Genomic DNA, 25,909 nt, shown 5'->3' with positions numbered 1-25,909 from the left:
CTTCTCACAGTAGTACAAAGGGATTTGACAAGTGGGTTATTTTAGCAACCAATATTATGAGGGTAACAAAATGAGCGGATGGCCTTATCTGTTTCCTATGTGTCATTTTTCTTCAAATTGTAGTTAAACGTCTAACTAGAAGCTGTAATATTTGACTGTAACATAAATGCTGAGAAACACCCACACCAGCACAGAAGGGACTCTCTCCGATGTGTGTTTGGTTTTGTTTGCCTGAAATGAAGTACTGAAATCTTAAAGAAACCAAATTGAATAGGTTATTTTGACTCTTTGCTAATCTCAAGAGAGGAAAGGGAAATGAGGCTATGATATCCATTTATTCCTTCAACGAATAATTGGATTATTAAGAATAATTCCCCCCTTAATCCATGCAAACTAGGTGCCAGGCAATTTGCAAAGTGCTTCACAAATACTGTTTCACTGAATAAATCACAACAATCTCATGAAGAAAGTACCATTACCATTCTTTTACAGATAGAGGAGCAGGGAACAGAGGTTAAGTAACTCACCCAAAGTCATACAGCATGTAAAAGTGATGCAGCCAGAATTCAAGACTAGGTCAGCCTGATTCCACAGCTGGTCATCTTGGCCAGTATGCTATATTGTTGCTCTGAGCACCTGCAGCATTTCATATACTGGCTTGGGTGCTGGACAGAAATAGAATAGTGAACGGTCCTTATTCCCTCAAATCTTATTCTAGTTGAAGGAGAGGGACCCTAAAATAGCTAAATAACAGCGCTCTCTTCTCCTTAGGTATTCCTTGGATTGGTTACAAGGTGAGCAGTAAATGCAAACAGTGAATCCCAACACCTTTATATATTTAAATTCCCTCCGTGTACCCTGAGGATCTCTGACAGAAATGGACTAGAGGATATTGACATATTCTTCCATTTTGTGGCTCTGGGCTAGGTGTCAGCATCCCTCCCCACCCACTTAGTCTCCTTTGATGAAAAACATATATGCAAATGCATATAACGATGAAATCAAATCAGCTGATGGAAATTTTTAGGTCTGGTACATAATAATTATACTCCATTTCAACTGTCCTTTGCACTTGCAATAATTGGTGAGCTCTAAGGCGGCTTCAATTGGTTCATGACTGTACTTTATGGCATGCCATTTTGAAATATATTTCTCAGAAAAATGACAATGATGACCCTGTAAATTATAAACTGGAAATGTGATTTTAAAAATGAAGGGCTGAAAGTCTTAAATCTCAGCAAATGACAATTATTCTCTCCTCTCTCCCAACATCCAAACATCAAATATCCTAACCCTGTGGTTTTCAATCCTGGCTGCATATGGCACTGCATATGCATATGGGACTCATTGGGAAAACTTTGAAATTTCTAATGCCTGTGTCCATCCTGAGATTGAATTGATTTAATTATCTGGGGTGTGGCTTGGGTTTTGGAAGTTTTAAAAGAGCCCCAGGGGATTTTAATGTGCAGACAAATTTGGGAACAATGGCCCTTTTTGGAAGATCACAACCCTGGCTGCAGACTTTCCAGGTGGCTCTAGTGGTAAAGAACCCACATACCAATGCAGGTAGACAGAAGAGACACAGGTTCGAATCTTAGGTCGGGAAGATCCCCTGGAGGAGGGCACAGCAACCCACTCCAGTATTCGTGCCTGGAGAATCCCACAGACAGAGGAGCCTGGCAGGCTGCAGTCCATTGGGTCGCACAGTCAGATATGACTGATGCAACTTAGCACACACATGCAATCCTGGCTGTGGGCTTCCTCTGTGGCTCAGCAGTAAAGAATCCATCCACAATGTGGGAGATGTAAGAGATGCGGATTCGATCCCTGGGTCAAGAAGATCTCCTGGAGGAGGGCATGGCAACCCATACCAGTATTCTTGCCTGGAGAATCCCATGGACAGGGGATCCTGGTGGGCTACAGTCCACAGGGTCACAAAGAGTTGGACAGGACTGAAGTAACTTAGAAAGCAAGCAAGCAAGTAAGCAACACTGGCTTCACATTAGAATCACGTTCAGGGAATATTTTAAAAATTGTGATGCTTGGGCCACATCCCAGACTAATTAAATTAGAAGATCTAGGGGTAGCGCCCAAGTCCCAGAAACCAGGATTTTCTGAAAAGCTCCCAGAAGTAGTTCAATGTGCAGCCAAGACTGGGAAGCATGGTTGTGGGTGCAACTTCACAGCTGTAATAAAGGCGATGGTAAAATTTGCACTCAGAGGTTCAGTAACTCTAAGATGAGCCTAATGAGAAGCCAGTTCTAGACACCAGGTAGGAAGCAGGCTGAGGACAAACTCTTAGAATAATTGTCCTATTTTAATATCAATAAAATGAGCTCACCTTTTCTTGTCATGTATGCGAGTCAACTTTAAGGCTTATCTAGGACCACTAGCAACTGAAGGTTCTATGCCTGACTCCCTATCACACCTACCAAAATAACTGCAGAGAGAATGGGAAAGGAAGTGCTTTAAAGGGATGAAAACCTTTGCAAAGGACTGAAAACCAGTGCTCAGAGACCCTGCATGGATATAGACAAGGAGAAACCACAAAAGCAAGTTATTTGGCCTACACATTACCCAACTAGTTAGATTTAAAAAATTTTTTTATTGGAGTATAGTTGATTTACAATGTTGTGTTAGTTTCTGCTGCACAACAAAGTGAATCTGTTATACATATACATCAACTAGTTAGTTTTTATCTGCAACTTGATGTGCATTTTTACTCATCAAGCCAAATGCTGGGCTTGGAGGGGGAAAAAAAAGAAACCCTAGCACATGATTCTCATCCTTACCTACACATTAGAGCCATATGAGAAGGTTTTAAAACAATGATGCTAGGGCCACACCCAAAGTGAATTAAATCAGAATCTCTGAGGGGATGACACCCAGAAATCTGTTTTAAAATGTCTCCGGGTGGAAAGGTGAGGGAGAGGGATAAATTAGGAGGTTGGGATTAACATATACACACTGTATATTTATACTATATGTAAAATAGATAATCAACAAAAACCTATTGTATAGCAGAGGGAACTCTATATTCTGTAATAACCTATATGGGAAAAGATTCTGAAAAAGAATATATATGTGTGTGTGTGTGCGTGTGTATGGGCTTCCCTTGTGGCTCAGCTGGTAAAGAATCCACCTGCAATTCAAGAGACCTGGGTTTGATCCCTGGGTTGGGAAGATCACCTGGAGAAGAGAAAGGCAACCCACTCCAGTATTCTGGCCTGGAGAATTCCATGGACTGTATAGTAATTGGGGTCGCAGAGTCAGACACGACTGAGCAACTTTCACTTTCACATATGTATGTGTATATATATGTGTGTGTGTGTGTAACTTAATCACTTTGCTTTACACCTGAAACTAACACAACATTGTAAACCAACTACTCTCCAATAAAAATAAAAATTAAAACACATACCTTGGTTAAAAATACTTTTAAAAGTAAAAATTGCTTTAAAAAAAAAAAACGGTCCCCAGATGATTCTAATGTTGCAACCATAAAACAAAGAATGTTGCCCACCATCCATCCTAAAGTACCCCTCAAGGAATTCAGGGCAAAGGTCAGGAATGAGGCACTCTGTGCTCCTGAAAAAAAGGAGATACAGTTAGATATTCTCAGGAAAAAATTTTATGTCCTCAGGTTTTTGCATCTTCCCATACCCATAAAAGCACTAAAATCATTAACTGAGATATCTGTTCCTCATGACAAGCAGCAACCTTCTACTGGGATGTGTGCTTGATCACTCATACCCCCTCCTCCATAATTACATACAATGCTGACTTCTCCCCGGCCACCTCATTAGAGCAGTTCCTCGGAGCTATCTGAGAGGCTCTCTCTTGGGCTATAGCCCTCAGTAAGTCCCCAAATAAAACTGAACTCACAGCTCACAGGTTGTGTGTTTTTATTTCAGTTGACACAACCAAGGCTGCAAACTGTCATTCTAAACCAGTGGTTCTCAAACTTGAGTGTACATTAGAATCACACACATTCAGTAAAACACAGAAAGTTGGGTCTCACCCTCAGAGGTTCTAATCCAGTTAGGGTGGAACCTGGAAGTCTGCATTTCAAACAAGCTCCTAGGTGATGCCAATGCTATTGGTCTAGGGACCATACCTTGAAAGGCAGAGCCCCATATGGACCACTGGTTCTCAGCCTTGGCTGCACATGAGAATTACCGGGGGTGGGGGGTTCATTTTAAAAATACAGATGCCTGAGTCCCCCCCCTAAACCAATTAAACTGGAATATCTGAGGTCCAGGGATCAGTATTTTTAAAGGTGATACTAATGTGCACTGAAGTTTGTTATCCTAGACCTAGATATTTTACAGTTGCAAGAGATCATTTAGTATAAACCCTTGAATTTCCTGAGAATTTAGAGGTACTTTAGCTACTACTGGTCCACAACCCCCAATTTCTACTATTCTCCCTTAATCTTTACTAGGTATTAACTACGTGAACTGTAAATCAACTATACTTCAAGAAAAAATAATAATAAAAATCAATGTGACCAATTTAGGGTGACCAACTTGTCCTGGTTTGCCTAGGATGCTCCTGGTTTTAGCACTGAAAATCCCAGATTCAAAGTAAATCAGGAGAGTTGGTCATTACAGTTACATTTTGCAGCTCACAGACTGGAATACAATACTATTAGATTTTGCTTTTAACATCCAGCATCCAGATCTTGGTTTCTAAATACCATTCTCTAATAAAAGGGATCAGGGCTCCTTGGAAACGGCTGATTTCAGGACTAAGGCAGAGAAATGTATGACAAACCCAGGAACTGTCTGTCAGAATTTAAGTTAGTGATCAAAGACTCACGGAAGCATGTCTAAAGGACTAAAGGGACTCCCATTGGCCAAACCGGAGAAAATTTGAGCATTACAAAGAAAATGACAGAACTGGATGGAAAACATTAAATTTAAGTAACACTGAATTAAGTGATATCCAAAAAAACAAATAAATCTACCTCTCCACTACTGAAAGTAACTATTATATCAACTTGCTCTGAAAATTGGTATTTGAGGGGAAAGAATCTGGCTTTTACCTGGCCCTTTTGGGTGATATCCTGTGGATAAGAAAAAGCTCATCTTTACAGAAGAATCCCAGCTAACAAATGTAGACTGGATGACTGAATTAGAAAGACATCATTTTGTAACCCCAATTAAATCAGAAAATAGATTTTAAAAATTAGAAGAAAAAATTACTGAGTCAGGAAACAATAATGCTGAATTTTTTAGGTGAGAGGTAACTGAGGAACAGGACAGTCACATGGTACCAAAGTAAGCCCAGATTTATTGTTAATTAGGAAGAGAAAATTAAAATTACATACAGAGTTCTGAGGGCCACGACCTTAACCACCACCTTTACTATGAGTGGACAGTTGTCAGTGTACCTCTTAATGGGAGGCTACATGAAGTATGCAGAATATTTATGAAGCATTCTTATCAAAACTGAATCTAGTGAGGTAGATAAACCTAGATCCTGTTATACAGAGTGAACTAAGTCAGAAAGGGAAAAAAAAATCATCTGCTGTGCTTAGTCACTCAGTTGTGTCCGACTCTTTGTGACACCATGGACTGTAGCCCACCAGTCTCCTCTGTCCATAGGGATTCTTTCCAGGCAAGAACACTGGAGTGAGTTGTCATGCCCTCCTCCAGGGGATCTTCCCAACCCAGGCATTGAACCCAGGTCTCCTGCATTGCAATCAGATTCTTTACTGTCTGAGCCACCAGGGAAGCTCAAGAATACTGGAGTTGGTAGCCTATCCCTTCTCCAGGGGATCTTCCCGACCCAGGAACCAAACTGGGATGTCCTACATTGTAGGCAGATTCTTTACCAGCTGAGATATTAATGCATATATATGGAATCTAGGAAAATGGTACTGATGAATCTATTTGCAGGGAAGGAACAGCAACACAAACGTAGAAAACAGACTTGTGAATACAGTAGGGGAAGGAGAGGGTAGGATGAATTGAGAAACTAGAATCAACATATACACACTATCAGGTGTAAAATAGTTAATGGAAAAGCTACTACATAACACAGAGAGCCCAGCCTGGCACTCTGTCACAACCTAGAGGGGTGGGATGGGAAGGGGGAGGGAGATTCATGAGGAGGGGATATATATATATAATTATGGCTAATTCACATTGTTGTACAGCAGAAACATTGTAAACACAACATTGTAAAGCAATTATCCTCCATTTAAAAATAAATTAAAAAAAAAAAACTGGATCCAATCAAGCCTCTAAATCCAACAATTTCCAGTTTATAGGAAATTCAGGGGCTGGAAGGGAAAGCTAAACACTTTAGTTTTTCTTAAGAAAACAAACCATCCTGGTTTGCCCAGGACTGAGGACTCTCCAGGATGTAGGATCAGTGTTAAACCAGGAGAATCCTAGGCAAACCAGGACGGTTGGGCACACACACTACAATCAGACAGATTCATAAGTGGGGTAGACCTGGTCTCTAAAAGTCCATGCCATTAACAAAAAGTGGGCAAACTGTTTTAGATTAAAAGACACTAAAGAGAGACCATACTCAAATGCAACATGTGAACCGACCATAAAAGACATTCGGTGGACAGCTGGGGAAATCTGAATATAGAGCAGTACTACTCAGGCAGCCCAGAGATGTAAGTGAACCATGTCACTAAGCACAGTATTTAATCTGCCTGACATATTTCTGGAAATGAAACTTCCTCAATGAAGGATGTGGTGCACTGATACACACTTGGTGCAAGATCCTTATCTTAGCAAAATGCTAACATTTGTTGAATCCTGGTGGTGGGTATACTGCCGTTCATTGTATTCAGATCAGTTCAGTCACTCAGTGGTGTCTCTCTGCAACCCCATGGACTACAGTGTACCAGACTTGGCCAAAAAGTTCATCCAGGTTTTTTCATAAGATATTCCAGAAAGACCCAAACAAATTTTTTGGCCAACCCAATACTTATTCTTTTAACTTTCCTGTATGTTTAAAAGTTTGCATTATAAAAATGATGAAAGCACAAATTCTAAAATCATATTACTTACACAATGTATACTAACACAATTAGCACAAAGCTGATTATCTACAACTAATCCTGTATTTATTCATTAGATATTCCTCAGGGAATAGCTAAGTTAAAAACAGAAAAATGAGTTAGCCAAAAGAAAAAAGCACATTCCATGCTGAGGAAACAGTAGTAGGACCAGAATGGAAGAAATTTGTTTTTTTCAAGGAAAGGAACTCAATGTATATAGAAAAATGAGGCTACCCAGATGAAGAAAGGGCTGTGAGGCTCTATGAAGAAGGGTCTTTATTTTATTTAGGACTTTATTTTAAAAACAAGAAGCCCATGACAGACAGATTTCAAGCACTGGAGAAACAATGAGAATGGCATTTTAGAAAACTCACTCTGGTTACAGAGAATGGAATGGATGGGGCAAGCATGAATACAGCAGCACAAGTTGGGAAGATGGCCCTTTCAATAATAACCTGGTGCAAGATGATGTAACCTGCAGGATGGAGACTTGGTGGCCAGCTGCATGTAGGCAGAGGGTACAGGAAAAGGACTCAGATGTAATTCCCAGGCTTCTAGCTTGAGTGACTGAGTAGATTGTTATATTCATCAAGATTGAAAATACAGAAGCAAGAACGGGTTTGGAGGAAAGATGTAAAGTACATAAATTAGATACTTTGAGTTCAGAGTACCTAGAAGATATCCAGGTAGAATCTACCTTGTAGGCACTTGAATATGAGAATGAGAAAGATAACTCTGACTTCCAGTTTACATTTAGCAGATAGGGAACAAAGAAGGAGAAAATAAGTAAACTGGAAGTCAGAGTTATCTTTCTCATTCTCATATTCAACTGCCTACAAGGTAGATTCTACCTGGATATCTTCTAGGTAATCTGAACTCAAAGTGTCTAATTTATGTACTTTACATCTTTCCTCCAAACCCGTTCTTGCTTCTGTATTTTCAATCTTGATGAATATAACAATCTACTCAGTCACTCAAGCTAGAAAGCAGAACTGAAAGAGACACGTGTACCCCAATGTTCATCACAGCACTGTCTATGATAGCCAGGACATGAAAGCAACCTAGATGTCCATCAGCAGATGAATGGATAAGAAAGCTGTTGTACATATACACAATGGAGTATTACGCAGCCATTAAAAAGAAGACATTTGAATCAGTTCTAATGAGGTGGATGAAACTGGAGCCTATTATACAGAGTGAAGTAAGCCAGAAAGAAAAACACCAATACAGTATACTAATGCGTATACATGGAATTTAGAAAGATGGTAATGATAACCCTGTAAGCAAGACAGCAAAAGAGACATAGATGTATAGAACAGTCTTTTGGCTCTGGGAGAGGGAGAGGGTGGGATGATTTGGGAGAATGGCATTGAAATATGTATAATATCATATATGAAATGAATCGCCAGTCCAGGTTCGATGCATGATACTGGATTCTTGGGGCTGGTGCACTGGGACGACCCAGAGGGATGGTACGGGGAGGGAGGAGGGAGGGGGGTCAGGATGGGGAACACGTGTACACCTGTGGTGGATTCATGTTGATGTATGGCAAAACCAATACAATATTGTACAGTAATTAACCTCCAATTAAAATAAATAAATTTATAAAAAAAACAAAGAGGAAAGATATCACCTCCAAAATAAACAACTGGGGAAAATTTTTTTAAAAAAGAAATAATATACTAATATTATTTACATAAAATAAAAATGGGGAAATGGAAATATATGCCTATAATATATAAACATATATTATTTTCATAAAATGAGAAATAGGGAAATGGAAATAAAACTTATTTGACTACCATTAGTCAACACTCTTTATCATTTGAGACTACTTCCTTCTTACATTTTTATATGGATATTCATACAATGGGGCTTCCCTTGTGGCTCAACTGTTAAAGAATCCGCCTGCAATGCAGGAGACCTCGGTTTGATCCCTGGGTTGGGAAGATCCCCTGGAGAAGGGAAAGGCTACCCACTCCAGTATTCTGGCCTGGAGAATTCCACAGACTGTATAGTCCATGGGGTTGCAAAGAGTCGGACACGACTGAGTGACTTTCGCTTTTTCCTTTCACACAGTAGCTTTAAAAGCCGTATTTTTATTACAAAGAGGCTTCTCTAGAGGTATTTACAGTTGACAAGAATTAGAAACACTAGGTGACCTGATATCACTTTGTAAATCAGACAGTGCTTGCTAAGTTACATGTCCTTAGGCTGTTAAGACACAAAACATAATGTAACTATTTTTAAATTATTAAATTTAATTAAATTAGGCTGTTAAGATTCAAAACATAATTTTCCTATTTTTCTGAAACTCTTCCAAAAAATTGCAGAGAAAGGAACACTTCCAAACTCACTCTATGAGACCACAAACACCCTGATACCAAAACCAGGCAAAGAAAACACAAAAAAAGAAAATTACAGGCCAATATCACTGATGAACATAGATGCAAAAATCCTCAACAAAATTATAGCAAACAGAATTCAACAACACATTAAAAAGTTCATACATCATGATCAAGTTGGGTTTATTCCAGGGATGCAAGGACTCTTCAAGATACACAAATCAATCAATGTGATACACCATATTAACAAACTGAAAGATAAAAAGCATATGATCATCTCAATAGATGCAGAAAAAGACTTTGACAAAATTCAGCATCCATTATGATAAAAAAACGCTTCAAAAAATGGGCATAAAATGAACCTACCTCAACATAGTAAAGGCCATACATGAAAAGCCCACAGCAAATATTATTCTCAATGATGAAAAACTAAAAGCATTCCCTCTAAAATCAGGGACAAGACCAGGGTGTCCACTCTCACCACTATTAGTCAACATAGTTTTGGAAGTTCTAGCTATGGCAACTAGAGAAGAAAAAGAAATAAAGTGAATCCAGATCAGAAAAGATGAAGTAAAACTCACTGTTTGCAGATGACATGACACTATACATAAAAAACACAAAAGAAACTATTAGAAAATTACTAGAGCTAATCAGTGAATACAGCAAAGTCACGGGATACAAGGTTAATACACAGAAATCACTTGCATTGTTAGTATATAGGATATATACTAACAATGAAAAATCAGAAAGAGAAATTAAGGAATCAATCCCATTCACCATTGCAACAAAGAGAAATATCTAGGAATAAATCTACCTAGGGAGACAAAAGACTTGTATATGTAAAACTATAAGACACTGATCAAAGAAATAAAAAAAAATGACATAAACAGATGGAGAAACATTCCATGTTCCTGGGTAGGAAGAAACAATATTGTGAAAATGACTATACTACCAAATGCAATCTACAAATTCAATGTGAATTCTATCAAATTACCAATGTCATTTTTCACAGAACTAGAACAAAAAATTTCACAATTCATATGGAAACACAAAAGACCCCGGATAGCCAAAGCAGTCTTGAGAAAGAAGAACGGAGCTGGACTTCAGGTTATACCACAAGGCTACAGTCATCAAGACAGTATGGTACTGGCACAAAAACAGAAATACAGACCAATGGAACAAGATAGAGAACCCAGAGATAAACCCATGCACCTATGGGTACCTGATTTTTTACAAAGGAGGTAAGAATATACAATGTGGCAAAGACAGTCTCTTCAATAAGTGGTGCTGGAAAAACTGTACAGCCACGTGCAAAATAATGAAATTAGATCACTACCTAACACCATACACAAAGATAAACTCAAAATGGATTAAAGACCTAAATGTAAGACCAGAAACTATTAAACTCTTAGAAGAGAACATAGGCAGAACACTCGATGACAGAAATCAAAGCATGATCTTCTATGACCCGCCTCCTAGAGTAATGGGAATAAAAACAAAAATAAACAACTGGGACCTAATTAAACTTAAAAGCTTTTGCACAGCAAAGGAAACTACAAACAAGGTGAAAACACAACCCTTAGAATGGGAGAAAATAACAGCAAATGAAACAACTGACAAAGGATTCATTTCCAAAATATACAAGTAGCTCATACAACTCAATGCCAGAAAAGCAAACAACCCAATCAAAAAGTGGGAAAGGGACATGAAAAGACATTTCTTCTAAGAAGACATACAGATGGCTAACAAGCACATGAAAAGATGCTCAACATCACTCATTATTAGAGAAATGCAAATCAAAACTATAATGAGATACCACCTTACATTAGTCAGAATACTGCTACTGCTAAGTCACTTCAGTCGTGTCTGACTCTGTGCGACCCCATAGACGGCAGCCCACCAGGCTCCCCTGTCCCTGCGATTCTCCAGGCAAGAACACTGGAGTGGGTTGTCATTTCCTTCTCCAATGCATGACAGTGAAAAGTGAAAGTGAAGTCGCTCAGTCGTGTCCGACTCTTAGCGACCCCATGGACTGTAGCCCACCAGGCTCCTCCATCCATGGGATTTTCCAGGCAGGAGCACTGGAGTGGGGTGCCATTGCCTTCTCCATACATCAGTCAGAATGGCCACCGTCAAAAAGTCTACAAACAATAAATGCTGGAGAGGGTGTAGAGAAAAGGGAACACTCTTGCATTGCTTGTGGGAATGTAAATTGATACAGCCACTATGGAAGACAGTATGGAGACTCCTTAAAAAGCTAGAAATAAAACCACCGTATGACCCAGCAATCCCACTCTGAGGCATATACCCTAAGGAAACAAAAATTGAAAAAGACACATGTATCCCAATATTCACTACAGCACTATTAACAATAGCTAGAACATGGAAGCAACCTAGCAGATGAATGGATAAAGAAGCAGTGGTACACATATACAATGGAATACTGCTCAGCCGTAAAAAGGAATGCATTTGAACCAGTTCCAATGAGGTGGACGAACCTAGAGCCTATTATACAGTGAAGTAAGTCAGAAAGAGAAATATATATACTGTATGCTGCTGCTGCTGCTAAGCTGCTTCAGTCGTGTCCGACTCTGTATAACCCCATAGACGGCAGCCAACCAGGCTCCCCTGTCCCTGGGATTCTCCAGGCAAGAACACTGGAGTGGGTTGCCATTTCCTCCTCCAATGCATGAAAGTGAAAGTGAAAGTCAAGTCGCTCAGTCGTGTCTGACTCTTCGCAACCCCATGGACTGCAGCCTACCAGGCTCCTCCATCCATGGGATTTTCCAGGCAAGAGTACTGGAGTGGGGTGCCATTGCCTGACACATATATATGGAATCTAAAGCGATAGCACTGATGAATTTATTCTCAGGGCAGCAATGGAGAAACAGACATAGAGAACAGATCTATGGACATGGGGGGAGGAGAGGAGGAAGAAGGGGAGATGTATGGAGAAAGTAACATAGAAATTTACAATACCATATGTAAATAGCCAATGGGAATTTGCTGTATGACTCAGGGAACTCAAACAGGGGCTCTAACAGGCTGAAGGGTAGGATAGCGAGGGAGATGGGAGGGAGGTCTTGGAGGGAGGGAACATGGGTGTACCTATGGCTGATTCTTGTTGATGTATGACAGAAAACCACAAAATTCTGTAATAACCCTGTGTACGAGACTGCAAAAGAGACACCAATGTATAGATCAGTTTTATGGACTCTGTGGGAGAGGGAGAGGGTCGGGAGATTTGGGAGAATAGCATTGAAACATGTATAATATCATGTATGAAACGAGTCGCCAGTCCAGGTTCGATGCACGGTACTGGATGCTTGGGGCTGGTGCACTGGGACGACCCAGAGGGAGGTGGGGGGGGAGGAGGGAGGAGGGTTCAGGATGGGGAGCGCGGGTATACCTGTGGCGGATTCATTTCGATATTTGGCAAAACTAATACAATATTGTAAAGTTTAAAAATAAAATAAAATTTAAAAAATAAACATTAAAAAAAATTTTTTTTTTAAATTGTTGGGCACATATCCAAGATCAAGTCCAGAGTTGAAGAAATCATGACTAGAGAATGTCAGTTTCAATATCCAGTTTGTTATAGTATATACTGGATCATTAGGGGGTTCTGGAACTTTCTGCCTCCATACTACATAGCACAATTATAGGTATTCAGTTTCTTCTTTGAAGCTCTCCTTCCCCATAGGGTCTCTACTACAATCACTTCTCCTTCCATAGGTGAGAGGTAATTGGGGGTATTGCTCTTAAGGGTAAACACACTTTTAAAGGCTGTTCTAGCCTAAAAAACCCAAAGGAATGAAGCTCTACTGAGATCACACAGCCACTCTGCAATCACTTCATAGCTTACTCTGCTTTTTGAAAAAGCTAGACTTGTTTCTAATTCTAATCCACAGCTACCTCATGAATGCAGAACACATCTATCTGAGTCAATGTGAAATTATGACCACATACAGAGAAAAGCTCAATTGTCACCCCACCACAGGCAGAACCAGACGGAGGAGACAGGCTATAAACTGGGATCAAGCAAGCCATGACAGGCTGACAGCAAAAGGAAGGAATAGTCCAGATCCACATCCAAAGAATGGTCACAACCAGGCAAATTTGCATGAGAGCCAGTTAACCTGAAAACTAAGGTTATAAATCTGCCTCGGGAAGGAGGCCCACTTATTCTTCCTGCTCAAGATCCAAAGATTGGTTTCCTCAGTAATGTTTTCAGGGTCTGTGATGTCACAATATGCCAAACCTGGAAGTTACTGACACTTCAACCTTAACAAAGAGCCGACAGGCTTGTAAGAGGCTGCGTATCGAGTGAAGAGAAGCACCAGTTCGCAGTGAGGGGTGTGGGGGAATAGATCCACAGGCACAGCTTGTCTCAGGATGAAAGGCTTGCCAAGGAGCTTCTTAGTGGAGTCTGGAGGACAGCACAAGCTATAGAAAGCAATCCTAGTATCAGTTTAATAAACCAAGGAGAAACTACAGGAATCCAATTGCTTATAATTTAAGCCCTTGCTCTGTGTTCCCACAGCCCCATGTTTCTCTCTATAATAGCACTTATCATATTTAATGTAACTACCTGGGTTTGTTTTTTCTTAACCATCTTCCTCATGGGAGTGTATAATCTTTTTAAGGGTAGAAATGAGGCCAAAACTGCTTATTATTCATCTCTGTGTTCTTAGTGTGTAACACAAAGTAGGGGTTCAATGGTAAATGGAGCATCACACATTTTTGTATAATCTGCAAACACTATGTAATTAATATATATTACTGACTTACTCTATTGAAAATTTAGAACAAAAATTCACCTATAAGCTCACCATTCAGTGAAGAATAACTGCTGCTAAATTTTTAGGATATATCTTCCCAAGTATGTACATTTAAATTGGTGTCTTAAAGTGGAATCACACTCTACATATTATACATATTGCTTTACAACAATTTCTTCAAGTAATAATGTATCATGAGCATCTTTCCACTATATTATATGTAGTTACCTCTTATTTATTGGCTATATGGTATTTCATTAAATAAATGTAATGTAGCTTATTTATCTAATTCCTTGCCACTGGAAATATAAGTTGTTTCTAACCTTTTGCTATTTCAAAAAATCTCTTCATCAATACTCTGACAGTAAAATTTTTGCATACATTTTTAGTTATGTAGTAGAACTGTATGTTTTTAAGTAGAGTCTGTATGTTTTTAAGGCCCTAAGATATGTATGACCAAACAGTTGTTTAAAAATGTTTTATTAGACTTCCCTGGTGGTCCAGTGGTTAAGAATCTGCCTGTCAATGCAGGAGACATGGATTCGATCCCTGGTCTGGGAAAATTTCACAGGCTCTGAAGCAACTAAGCCCACGTGCCACAACTACTGAGCCTGCACAATGAAACTACAGAAGCCTGCACCCTAGAGCCTTGTGCTCTGCAACAAGAGAAGCCATCACAATGAGAAGCCCACACATCACAAATAGAGAGTAGCCCCTACTTGCTCCAGCTAGAGAAAGCCTGCACGGCAATGAAGACTCAGCACAGCCAAAATCAATCAATAAATAACAATTGCAAATGTTGTACTAATTTACACTCAAACCAACAAAGAAGAAGAGTTCTGGTTTCCCTGGCTAACACTCAGTAGTTTCAAGCACTGCCTATTAAAATAAGGAACAAGACAAGATATGCACTATCATTCCTACATGGGAACATCTTCTATCCAATATAATGAGGGGGAAAAAAGTATTTGAAGGAAAGAGACAAAACTGTTTTTATAAGGTAATCATGACCAGCTACCAAGAATATGCAAGAGAATCAACTGGAAAATGTATAAAGCAAATAAAAGAATAGGTAGCTTGACCCAAAATCTCCAATAACCAGTTAGCAAATATTCATGAAAAAGGTCCCTTTCATAATAGCATGAAAAACTTTACAGTGTCATATTAAACTTAAGAAAAAAGACCTATATTGGAAAAAAATTTCAAGAATCACATAAGCCTACAGTAATTTAAGAGACAGGTCACATATCTGAACAGAAAAAATACTGTAAAAATTTCAATTCTCCTTAAATGAATTAATTACTTCGGTGTACTTCCAATCACAAGCACAAGAATATTTTTGATAAGTTGATTCTAGAGCTCTGTTAGAAAATACATGAAAATGTTAACAGTATATATCCTTTAACCCAGACATTCCACATCAGGAATTTATCTCAAATATATATATATCATCACATACACTTATTCATCCAATATATACAGTCATTGCACAAATACACAAACATATATGTACAAGGACATTCACTAACATTATGATAACAATAAAGTAGAAACAACCTTAAAATTAATTAGCAACAGACAAGTTAAATGACATATTTATGGAAGTTTTTTTTTTCAATTGGAATACATTTTATTTTTATTTTTTTTTAATTTTATTTTATTTTTAAACTTTACAAAATTGTATTAGTTTTGCCAAATATCAAAATGAATCCACCACAGGTATACATGTGTTCCCCATCCTGAACCCTCCTCCCTCCTCCCTCCCCATACCATCCTTCTGGGTCATCCCAGTGCACTAGCCCCAAGCATCCAGTATCGTGCATCAAACCTGGACTGGCAACTTGTTTCTTACATGATATTTTACATGTTTCAATGCCATTCTCCCAAATCTTCCCACCCTCTCCCTCTCCCTCAGAGTCCATAAGACTGTTCTATACATCAGTGTCTCTTTTGCTGTCTCGTACACAGGGTTATTGTAACCATCTTTCTAAATTCCATATATATGCATTAGTATACTGTACTGGTGTTTTTCCTTCTGGCTTACTTCACTCTGTATAATAGGCTCCAGTTTCATCCACCTCATTAGAACTGATTCAAATGTATTATTTTTAATGGCTGAGTAATACTCCATTGTGTATATGTACCATAGCTTTCTTATCCATTCTTCTGCTGATGGACATCTAGGTTGTTTCCATGTCCTGGCTATTATAAACAGTGCTGCGATGAACATTGGGGTACATGTGTCTCTTTCAATTCTGGTTTCCTCAGTGTGCATGCCCAGCAGTGGGATTGCTGGATCATAAGGCAGTTCTATTTCCAGTTTTTTAAGGAATCTCCACACTGTTATCCATAGTGGCTGTACTAGTTTGCATTCCCACCAACAGTGTAAGAGGGTTCCCTTTTCTCCACACCCTCTCCAGCATTTATTATTTGTAGACTTTTGGATCACAGAGCTAGAACAAATAATTTCACAATTTGTATGGAAATACAAAAAACCTCAAATAGCCAAAGCGATCTTGAGAAAGAAAAATGGAACTGGAGGAATCAACCTACCTGACTTCAGGCTCTACTACAATGCCACAGTTATCAAGACAGTATGGTACTGGCACAAAGACAGAAATATAGATCAATAGAACAAAATAGAAAGCCCAGAGATAAATCCACGCACATATGGACACCTTATCTTTGACAAAGGAGGCAAGAATATACAATGGATTAAAGACAATCTCTTTAACAAGTGGTGCTGGGAAATCTGGTCAACCACTTGTAAAAGAATGAAACTAGAACACTTTCTAACACCATACACAAAAATAAACTCAAAATGGATTAAAGATCTAAATGTAAGACCAGAAACTATAAAACTCCTAGAGGAGAACATAGGCAAAACACTCTCTGACATACATCACAGCAGGATCCTCTATGACCCACCTCCCAGAATATTGGAAATAAAAGCAAAAATAAACAAATGGGACCTAATTAACCTTAAAAGCTTCTGCACATCAAAGGAAACTATTAGCAAGTTGAAAAGACAGCCTTCAGAATGGGAGAAAATAATAGCAAATGAAGCAACTGACAAACAACTAATCTCAAAAATATACAAGCAACTCCTATAGCTCAACTCCAGAAAAATAAATGACCCAATCAAAAAATGGGCCAAAGAACTAAATAGACATTTCTCCAAAGAAGACATACAGATGGCTAACAAACACATGAAAAGATGCTCAACATCACTCATTATCAGAGAAATGCAAATCAAAACCACTATGAGGTACCATTTCACGCCAGTCAGAATGGCTGCGATCCATATTTATGGAAGTTAAAACTATATAGCCTATACTAAAAAATCCAGTAGACCTATAAGTACTGATATAGATTCTACATCATTGTAGAACAATCTCCAAAGTCTTTTGTTAAGTGGCAAGCATGGTGCAGAACAGTGGTTTTTAAAACTTTTTTAATTGAAGTATAGCTAATTTACAATATTGTGGTAGTTTCAGGTGTACAGCAAAGTGATTCAGTTATACATATATATTATATACAATATATATAATATAGATATTCTTTATAATATATAATATATATATATATATTCTTTTTAAAATTCTTTTCCATTAAAGGCTATTACAAGATAATGAATATAGTTCCCTGTGCTATACAGCAGGTCATTGCTGTTTATCTATTTTATTTATGTGCATGCTGTGTGCTAAGTCACTTCAGTTGCATCTGACTCTCTGGGACCCCATGGACTGTAGCCTGCCAGGCTTCTCTGTCCATGGGATTCTCCAGGCAAGAATACTGGAGTGCATTGCCATTCCCTCCTCCAGGGGATCTTCTCAACCCAGGGATCGAACCCACGTCTCTTTCATTTCCTGCACTGGTAAGCAGGTTCCTTACCACTAGTTCCACTTGGGAAGACCCATTTTATATATAGTAGTGTATACATGTTAATTCCAAATTCCTAATTTATCTCCCCACTAACCACTGCTAACCCCTTTGGTAACCATAATTTTGTTTTCTATGTCTGTGAGTCTATTTCTGTTTTGCAAATAAGTTTGTTTACATCACCTTTTTAGATTACACATATAAGTGATTTCATTGGATCATAGAAAAAGCAAGAGAATTCCAGAAAAACATCTACTTCTGCTTCATTGATTTACGCCAAAGCTTTTGACTGTGTGAGTGTGAAAGTCGCTCAGTCCTGTCTGACTCTTTGCAACCCCGTGAACTAAACAGTCCATGGAATTCTTTAAGCCAGAATACTAGAGTGGGTAGCCTTTCCCTTCTCCAGCAGATCTTCCCAACCTAGGGATCAAACCCAGGTCTCCCACATTACAGGCAGATTCTATACCAGCTGAGCCACAGGGGAAGCCCCACAGTTTGACTGTGTAGATCACAACAAACTATGGAAAATTCTTCAAGAGATGAGAATACCAGACCACCTGACCTGCCTCCTGAGAAACCTGTAAGCAGGTCAAGAAGCAAGAGTTAGAACCGGACATGGAACAATGAACTGGTTCCAAATTGGGAAAGGAGTATGTCAAGGCTGTGTATTGTCACCCTGCTTATTTAACTTATATGCAGAGTACATCATGTGAAATGCTAGGCTGGATGAAGCACAAGCTGGAATCAAGATTGTTGGGAGAAATACCAATAACCTCAGATATGCAGATGACACCACCCTTAGGGCAGAAAGTAAAGAAGAACTAAACAGCCTCTTGATGAAAGTGAAAGAGGAGAGTGAAAAAGCTGGCTTAAAACTCAACATTCAAAAAACTAAGATCATGGCATCTGGTCCCATCATTTCATGGCAAATAGATGGAGAAACAATGGAAACAGTGACAGATTTTATTATCTTGGGCTCCAAAATCATTGCAGATGGTGACTGCAGCCATGAAATTAAAAGACACTTGCTCCTTAGAAGAAAAGCCATGACCAACCTAGACAGCATATTAAAAAGCAGAGACATTACCTTGCCAACAAAGGTCCATCTCTTCAAAGCTATGGTTTTTCCAGTAGTCATGCATGGATGTGAGAGTTGGACTACAAAGAAAGCTAAGCACTGAAGAATTGATGCTTTTGAACTGTGGTGTTGGAGAAGACTCTTGAGAGTCCCTTGGATTGCAAAGAGATCAAACCAGTCACTCCTAAATGAAATCAGTCCTGAATATTCATTGGAAGGACTGATGCTGAAGCTGAAATTCCAATACTTTGGCCACCTGATGCGAATAACTGACTCATTGGAAAAGACCCTGATGCTGGGAAAGATTGAAGGCAGGAGGAGAAGGGGACAACAGAGGATGAGATGGCTGGATGCCATCACCAACTCAATGGATATGAGTTTGAGCAAGCTCTGGGAGTTGGTGATGGACAGGAAAGCCTAGTGTGCTACAGTCCATAGGGTTGCAAAGAGTTGGACATGACTGAGCAATTGAACTGACTGAAGTAAGGGATATCATATGATATTTGTCCTTCCCTGTATGACTTATTTCACTTAATATGATAATCTCTAGGTCCTTTAGAACAGTGTTTATAGTCTGTTTCCACTTGTTTCAAAAAGAGATAAAGAAGGATGTGTACACATACACACACACACACACACACAGAATATCTCTGGTAGGCTACACAAGAAACTAGTAAGAGTAGTGACATCTGAAGCACTAGGAGCCAGGAATAAAAAAGACTCATTAACTACATGCACAAGCACTTTTTTATATTGTTTTAATTTTTCTACCACGTGCACATACCATCTTTTCAAAATAAAATTTTCTTGCCTTTTTGATACCATGTTGCTTGTTTTACTCAGTCTGACCATTAGCAGAATCCAAGGCTTACTCTAAATCATTGCATTTTTAATCTGCTGTTTTGCAAAATATTTTCATTTTATTCAAAAGTGAAACAACATGCAAAGATATATAATGAAGTTTCTCCCTACCTCTGACTCCCATCCCTGTAGTTTTCCTCCACAGTAGGTAACTACTATTAGCAGTTTCTTTTTTTTCCCCCCTCCAGCCATGTGGCATGACATTTGGAATCTTAGTCCTCTGACCAGGGATCAAAACTGTGCCTCTTGCTGTGGAAATGCAGACTCTTAACCACTAGAATGCAGGGAAGTCCTTTTCATTTTAATTTTTTTCAATTATCAGTTTCTTATAAAACTTACCAATTTCTCTATGCATATACAGCAAATACAAATAAATATTCTGTTCATCTTTTGCCCTTTTTTACAAAAATATTATGAATACCTTGCTATTTCCACTTAGTAACATACCTTATAACCAAAATCAGAAGCCACAAAAGAAAAAACAGACTGGACATCATCATAATTAAATAATATTGTGCTTCAAAGGATAATGTCAAGAAAGTGAACAGACAACCCACACAATAGTAGAGAATTTTTGCAAATCATGTATCTGATAAGGAACTTGTATCTATAATTTTAAAAGAATTATTAAAACTCAATAATAAAAAGATGACCCAACTGAAAAATGGGCAAAACATCTAAATAAACAGGTCTCCAAAGAATATATACAAATGGACAACAAACATGAAAAAATGCTCAACACCATTAACCACAGGGAAATGCATGGTTAACATCATTAACCATGGGGAAATGCAATCAAAACCACAAGAAATACCACTTCTCACCCACTGGGATGTATATAACAAAAAACACAGACAGTAGACTTGACAAGAATATAGAGAAAGTGAAACATTCACATACTGCTTCTGGGAATATAACATGGGCTAGCTGCTTTGGAAATAGTCTGGCAGTTCCACAAAAGGTTAAAATAGGTATATATGACCCAGCAATTCTACTACTAGGTATCTTCCCAAGAGAAATGAAAATATATGTTCTCACAAAAATTTGCACATGAATATTCATAGCAATACTACTCATAATAGCCAAATAAGGAAACAACCTAAGTGCCCATCAACTCACGAGTGAATAAATAAAATGTGGTATATCTATAGAATGGAATATTATTCAGCCATAAAAAGGAATGAAGTACTGCTACATGCTACAACACAGATGAACCCTACAAATATCATGCTAAGAGAAAGAAGTCAGATACAAAGGACCACATTTGCAAAGAACTTCACTTGTATGAATTGTGCAGGATAGGCAAATCCATAAAGACAAAGTAGATTAGTGGTTACCTAGGGCCAGGATTTGATTTAGGTCATACCTGAATGCTCTAGTGGTTTTCCCTACTTTCTTCAATTTAAGTCTGAATTTGGCAATAAGGAGTTCATGATCTGAGCCACAGTCAGCTCCTGGTCTTGTTTTGGTTGACTGTATAGAGCTTCTCCATCTTTGGCTGCAAAGAATATAATCAATCTGATTTCAATGTCGACCATCTGGTGATGTCCACGTGTAGAGTCTTCTCTTGTGTTGTTGGAAGAGGGTGTTTGCTATGACCAGTGCATTTTCTTGGCAAAACTATATTAGTCTTTGCCCTGCTTCATTCCGTATTCCAAGGCCAAATTTGCCTGTTACTCCAGGTGTTTCTTGACTTCCTACTTTTGCATTCCAGTCCCCTATAATGAAAAGGACATATTTTTTGGGTGTTAGTTCTAAAAGGTCTTGTAGGTCTTCATAGAACTGTTCAACTTCAGCTTCTTCAGTGTTACTGGTTGGGGCATAGACTTGGATTACTGTGATATTGAATGGTTTGCCTTGGAAACGAACAGAGATCATTCTGTCGTTTTTGAGATTGCATCCAAGTACTGCATTTCGGACTCTTCTGTTGACCATGATGGCTACTCCATTTCTTCTGAGGGATTCTGCCCACAGTAATAGATATAATGGTCATCTGAGTTAAATTCACCCATTCCAGTCCATTTTAGTTCGCTGATTCCTAGAATGTCGACGTTAACTCTTGCCATCTCCTGTTTGACCACTTCCAATTTGCCTTGATTCATGGACCTGACATTCCAGGTTCCTATGCAATATTGCTCTTTACAGCATCAGACCTTTGCTTCTATCACCAGTCACATCCACAGCTGGGTATTGTTTTTGTTTTGGCTCCATCCCTTCATTCTTTCTGGAGTTATTTCTCCACTGATCTCCAGCAGCATATTGGGTACATACTGACCTGGGGAGTTCCTCTTTCAGTATCCTATCATTTTACCTTTTAATACTGTTCATGGGGTTCTCAAGGCAAGAATACTTAAGTGGTTTGCCATTCCCTTCTCCAGTGGACCACATTCTGTCAGCCCTCTCCACCATGACCCGCCCGTCTTGGGTGGCCCCACGGGAATGACTTAGTTTCATTGAGTTAGACAAGGCTGTGGTCCTAGTGTGATTAGATTGACTAGTTTTCTGTGATTATGGTTTCAGTGTGTCTGCCCTCTGATGCCCTCTTGTGAAAGTGCTGCTCTCAATATGCCAGCAAATTTGGAAAACTCAGCAGTGGCCACAGGACTGGAAAAGGTCAGTTTTCATTCCAATCCCAAAGAAAGGCAATGCCAAAGAATGCTCAAACTACCACACAATTGCACTCATCTCACACACTAGTAAAGTAATGCTCAAAATTCTCCAAGCCAGGCTTTAGCAATACGTGAACTGTGAACTTCCAGATGTTCAAGCTGGTTTTAGAAAAGGCAGAGGAACCAGAGATCAAATTGCCAAAATCTGCTGGATCATGGAAAAAGCAAGAGAGTTCCAGAAAAACATCTATTTCTGCTTTATTGACTATGCTAAAGCCTTTGACTATGTGGATCACAATAAACTGTGGAAAATTCTGAAAGAGATGGGAATACCAGACCACCTGACCTGCCTCTTGAGAAACCTATATGCAGGTCAGGAAACAACAGTTAGAACTGGACATGGAACAACAAACTGGTTCCAAATAGGAAAAGGAGTACGTCAAGGCTATATATTGTCACCCTGCTTATTTAACTTATGTGCAGAGTACATCATGAGAAACGCTGGGCTGGAAGAAGCACAAGCTTGAATCAAGATTGCCGGGAAAAATATCAATAACCTCAGATATGCAGATGACACCACCCTGATGGCAGAAAGTGAAGAGGAACTAAAAAGCCTCTTGATGAAAGTGAAAGTGGAGAGTGAAAAAGTTGGCTTAAAGCTCAACATTCAGAAAACTAATATCATGGCATCTGGTCCCATCACTTAATGGCAAATAGATGGGGAAACAGTGGAAACAGTGTCAGACTTTATTTTGGGGGGCTCCAAAATCACTGCAGATGGTGATTGCAGCCATGAAATTAAAAGATGCTTACTCCTTGGAAGAAAAGTTACGATCAACCTAGATAGCATATTGAAAAGCAGAGACATTACTTTGCCAAAAAAGGTCAGTCTAGTCAAGGCTATGGTTTTCCCAGTCGTCATGTATGGATGTGAGAGTTGGACTGTGAAGAAAGCTGAGCGCCAAAGAATTGATGCTTTTGAAGTGTGGTGTTGGAGAAGGCTCTTGAGAGTCCCTTGGACTGCAAGGAGATCCAACCCGTCCATTCTGAAGGAGATCAGCCCTGGGATTTCTTTGGAGGGAATGATGTTAAAGCTGAAACTCCAGTACTTTGGCCACCTCATGTGAAAAGTTGACTCACTGGAAAAGACTCTGATGCTGGGAGGGATTGGGGGCAGGAGGAGAAGGGGACGACAGAGGATGCGATGGCTGGATGGCATCACCAACTCGATGGACATGAGTCTGAGTAAACTCCGGCAATTGGTGATGGACAGGGAGGCCTGGCGTGCTGTGATTCATGGGGTCGCAAAGAGTCGGACATGACTGAGCAACTGAACTGAACTTAACTGAGGGCCAGGAAGTTAGGAAAAAATGGTATTCGATTGTATGGGATGTAGCATATTTAATTTAACTTAGTTCCTCACTGATGGGGCTTTTAGGCTATTTCATCATTTGCTGTTAACAATATTGCAATCAATCAATCAATGTATGTCAGTATATTTGTAGGACAAAGCCTCAGGAATGGAATTACTGTGTCAAAGGGTATGTACACATTTATAATTTTAATCCATATTGCTAAATTTCCCTCCATAGAGATAGTGCTAATTTACACCTTGATTGGTAAATTTTTAGGATTTGTGTTTCCCCACAGTACTGCCAACAGTACATTATCAAATTTATGAAATTGCCAATCTAAGATATAAAAATGGTATCTCAGGGTAGTTTTAATTTGCATTTTCACTGTAATGGAAGACACTGAACTTCCTCTCGTGGGTCATAAACACATTTATGTTTTCTTTTTATATCATGCATTCATTTTCCTTTTAGGCTATTGTGTTTTTTCTTATCTATTTCCAGGAGTTTATTCTAAATTAAGGAAAAAAGCCTTTGTGATATGAACTGCAAATTTTTTCCAGTTTGTATGTTTTCTCCTCTCTTTGCTTTTGATGTTTTTTATCAAGCAAGTTATTGATTTTCTAAACTATTTTATTGTAATATAATTCAGATACCATAAAGCACAATCATTTATTCAGTTCAGTGGTTTTTGGTATAGTCACAGGGTTATGCATCTATAACAACAATCAATTTTGAAATATTTTCATTAACTCCTTAGCAGTCACTCCCCATTTCTCCTCAAACCCCCGATCCTCTGCCCTGTTGTTGTTCAGTCGCTAAGTCGTATCTGACTCTTTGCAACCCCATGAACTGTAGTCCACCAGGCTCCTCTCTCCACAGGATTTCCCAGGCAAGAAAACTGGAGTGGGCTGCCATTTCCTTCTCTAGGGGATCTTCCCAACCAAGGGATCGAACCAGAGTCTCCTGCATTAGCAGACAGATTCTTTACTGCTGAGCCACTAGGGAAGCCCCACTCTAAGGCCTACTGCTGCTGCTGCTAAGTCACTTCAGTCATGTCCAACTCTGCACGGCCCCTTAAATGGCAGCCCACCAGGCTCCCCCATCCCTGGGATTCTCCAGGCAAGAACACTGGAGTGGGTTGCCATTTCCTTCTCCAGTGCATGAAAAGTGAAAAGTGAAAGTGAAGTCTCTCAGTCATGTCCGACTCCTAGCGACCCCATGGACTGCACCCTACCAGGCTCCTCCATCCATGGGATTTTCCAGGCAAGAGTACTGGAGTGGGGTGCCATTGCCTTCTCCGACTCTAAGGCCTAGGCAACAAATCTACTTTCTGTCTCTAGAGATCTGCCTAGTCTGGACATTTCCTATAAATGAAATCATATATTATGTGATCTTCTGTACCTGGCTTCTGGACACCAGTCCCTTATCAGGTAAATGATTTTTCAAATATTTTCTCCTATTCTGTTATTCTGTGGATTCTTTTCACTTTCTTGATGGTATCATTTGTAGCACAAAAAGTTATTTTTTTTTTACCTTTGATGATGTTCAATTACACACTTACACACACACACACACACACACACACACACACACACACGCATTCTTGTAGCTGTTCCTTAGGTCTTTGATGTTATTTCTAAGAAGGCTTTGCCTAACCCAAGGTCAAAGAGATGTACTCCCATGTTTCAGGTTCTTATATTTAGTTATTTAAATCCATTTTGAAATCATTTTTGTGTATTGTGTAACAAAGGAAATTATGTTTTATGTAGCCACACTTAACAACCTTTTATTATATGGCTTCTGAATTTTCATAGTTAGGGTTTCTACACTTCAAGATTATTTTTAATAATTCTCTGATTTCCTAGGGTATATTTATGATTTCCTCCTTTTACACTTAAATCTTCAACTCTTCTATAATTTATCCTGGTCTGCAGCATGAGATATGGATCCAATCTTTTTTTTTTTTTTTTT

General features: G+C 39.1%; 1 protein-coding gene and 1 long non-coding RNA gene across 3 annotated transcripts in view; both read right to left on the bottom strand.

Moving 5' to 3' along the window:
- Positions 1–3,337, bottom strand: part of LOC109555111 (uncharacterized) — a 33,284-nt gene extending 29,947 nt beyond the window's left edge. For both annotated transcript variants that reach the window (XR_011565277.1, XR_011565276.1), the window contains exon 1: positions 528–3,337. This is a non-coding gene — a long non-coding RNA (uncharacterized lncRNA). The remainder of the gene's footprint in view (positions 1–527) is intronic.
- Positions 3,338–7,809: 4,472 nt separating this feature from the next.
- The window catches only part of TRMT2B (tRNA methyltransferase 2 homolog B), a 76,412-nt gene continuing 58,312 nt past the window's right edge, over positions 7,810–25,909 (bottom strand). The window contains 1 exon segment of the mRNA XM_070785031.1: positions 7,810–13,818. Coding sequence (XP_070641132.1) covers positions 13,641–13,818 — 178 coding nt within the window. The 3' untranslated portion in view covers positions 7,810–13,640.

Source organism: Bos indicus, chromosome X, assembly GCF_029378745.1.
Source record: "Bos indicus isolate NIAB-ARS_2022 breed Sahiwal x Tharparkar chromosome X, NIAB-ARS_B.indTharparkar_mat_pri_1.0, whole genome shotgun sequence".
Classification (NCBI taxonomy): domain Eukaryota; kingdom Metazoa; phylum Chordata; class Mammalia; order Artiodactyla; family Bovidae; genus Bos; species Bos indicus.
This window is presented reverse-complemented; position numbering and strand designations above follow the sequence as displayed.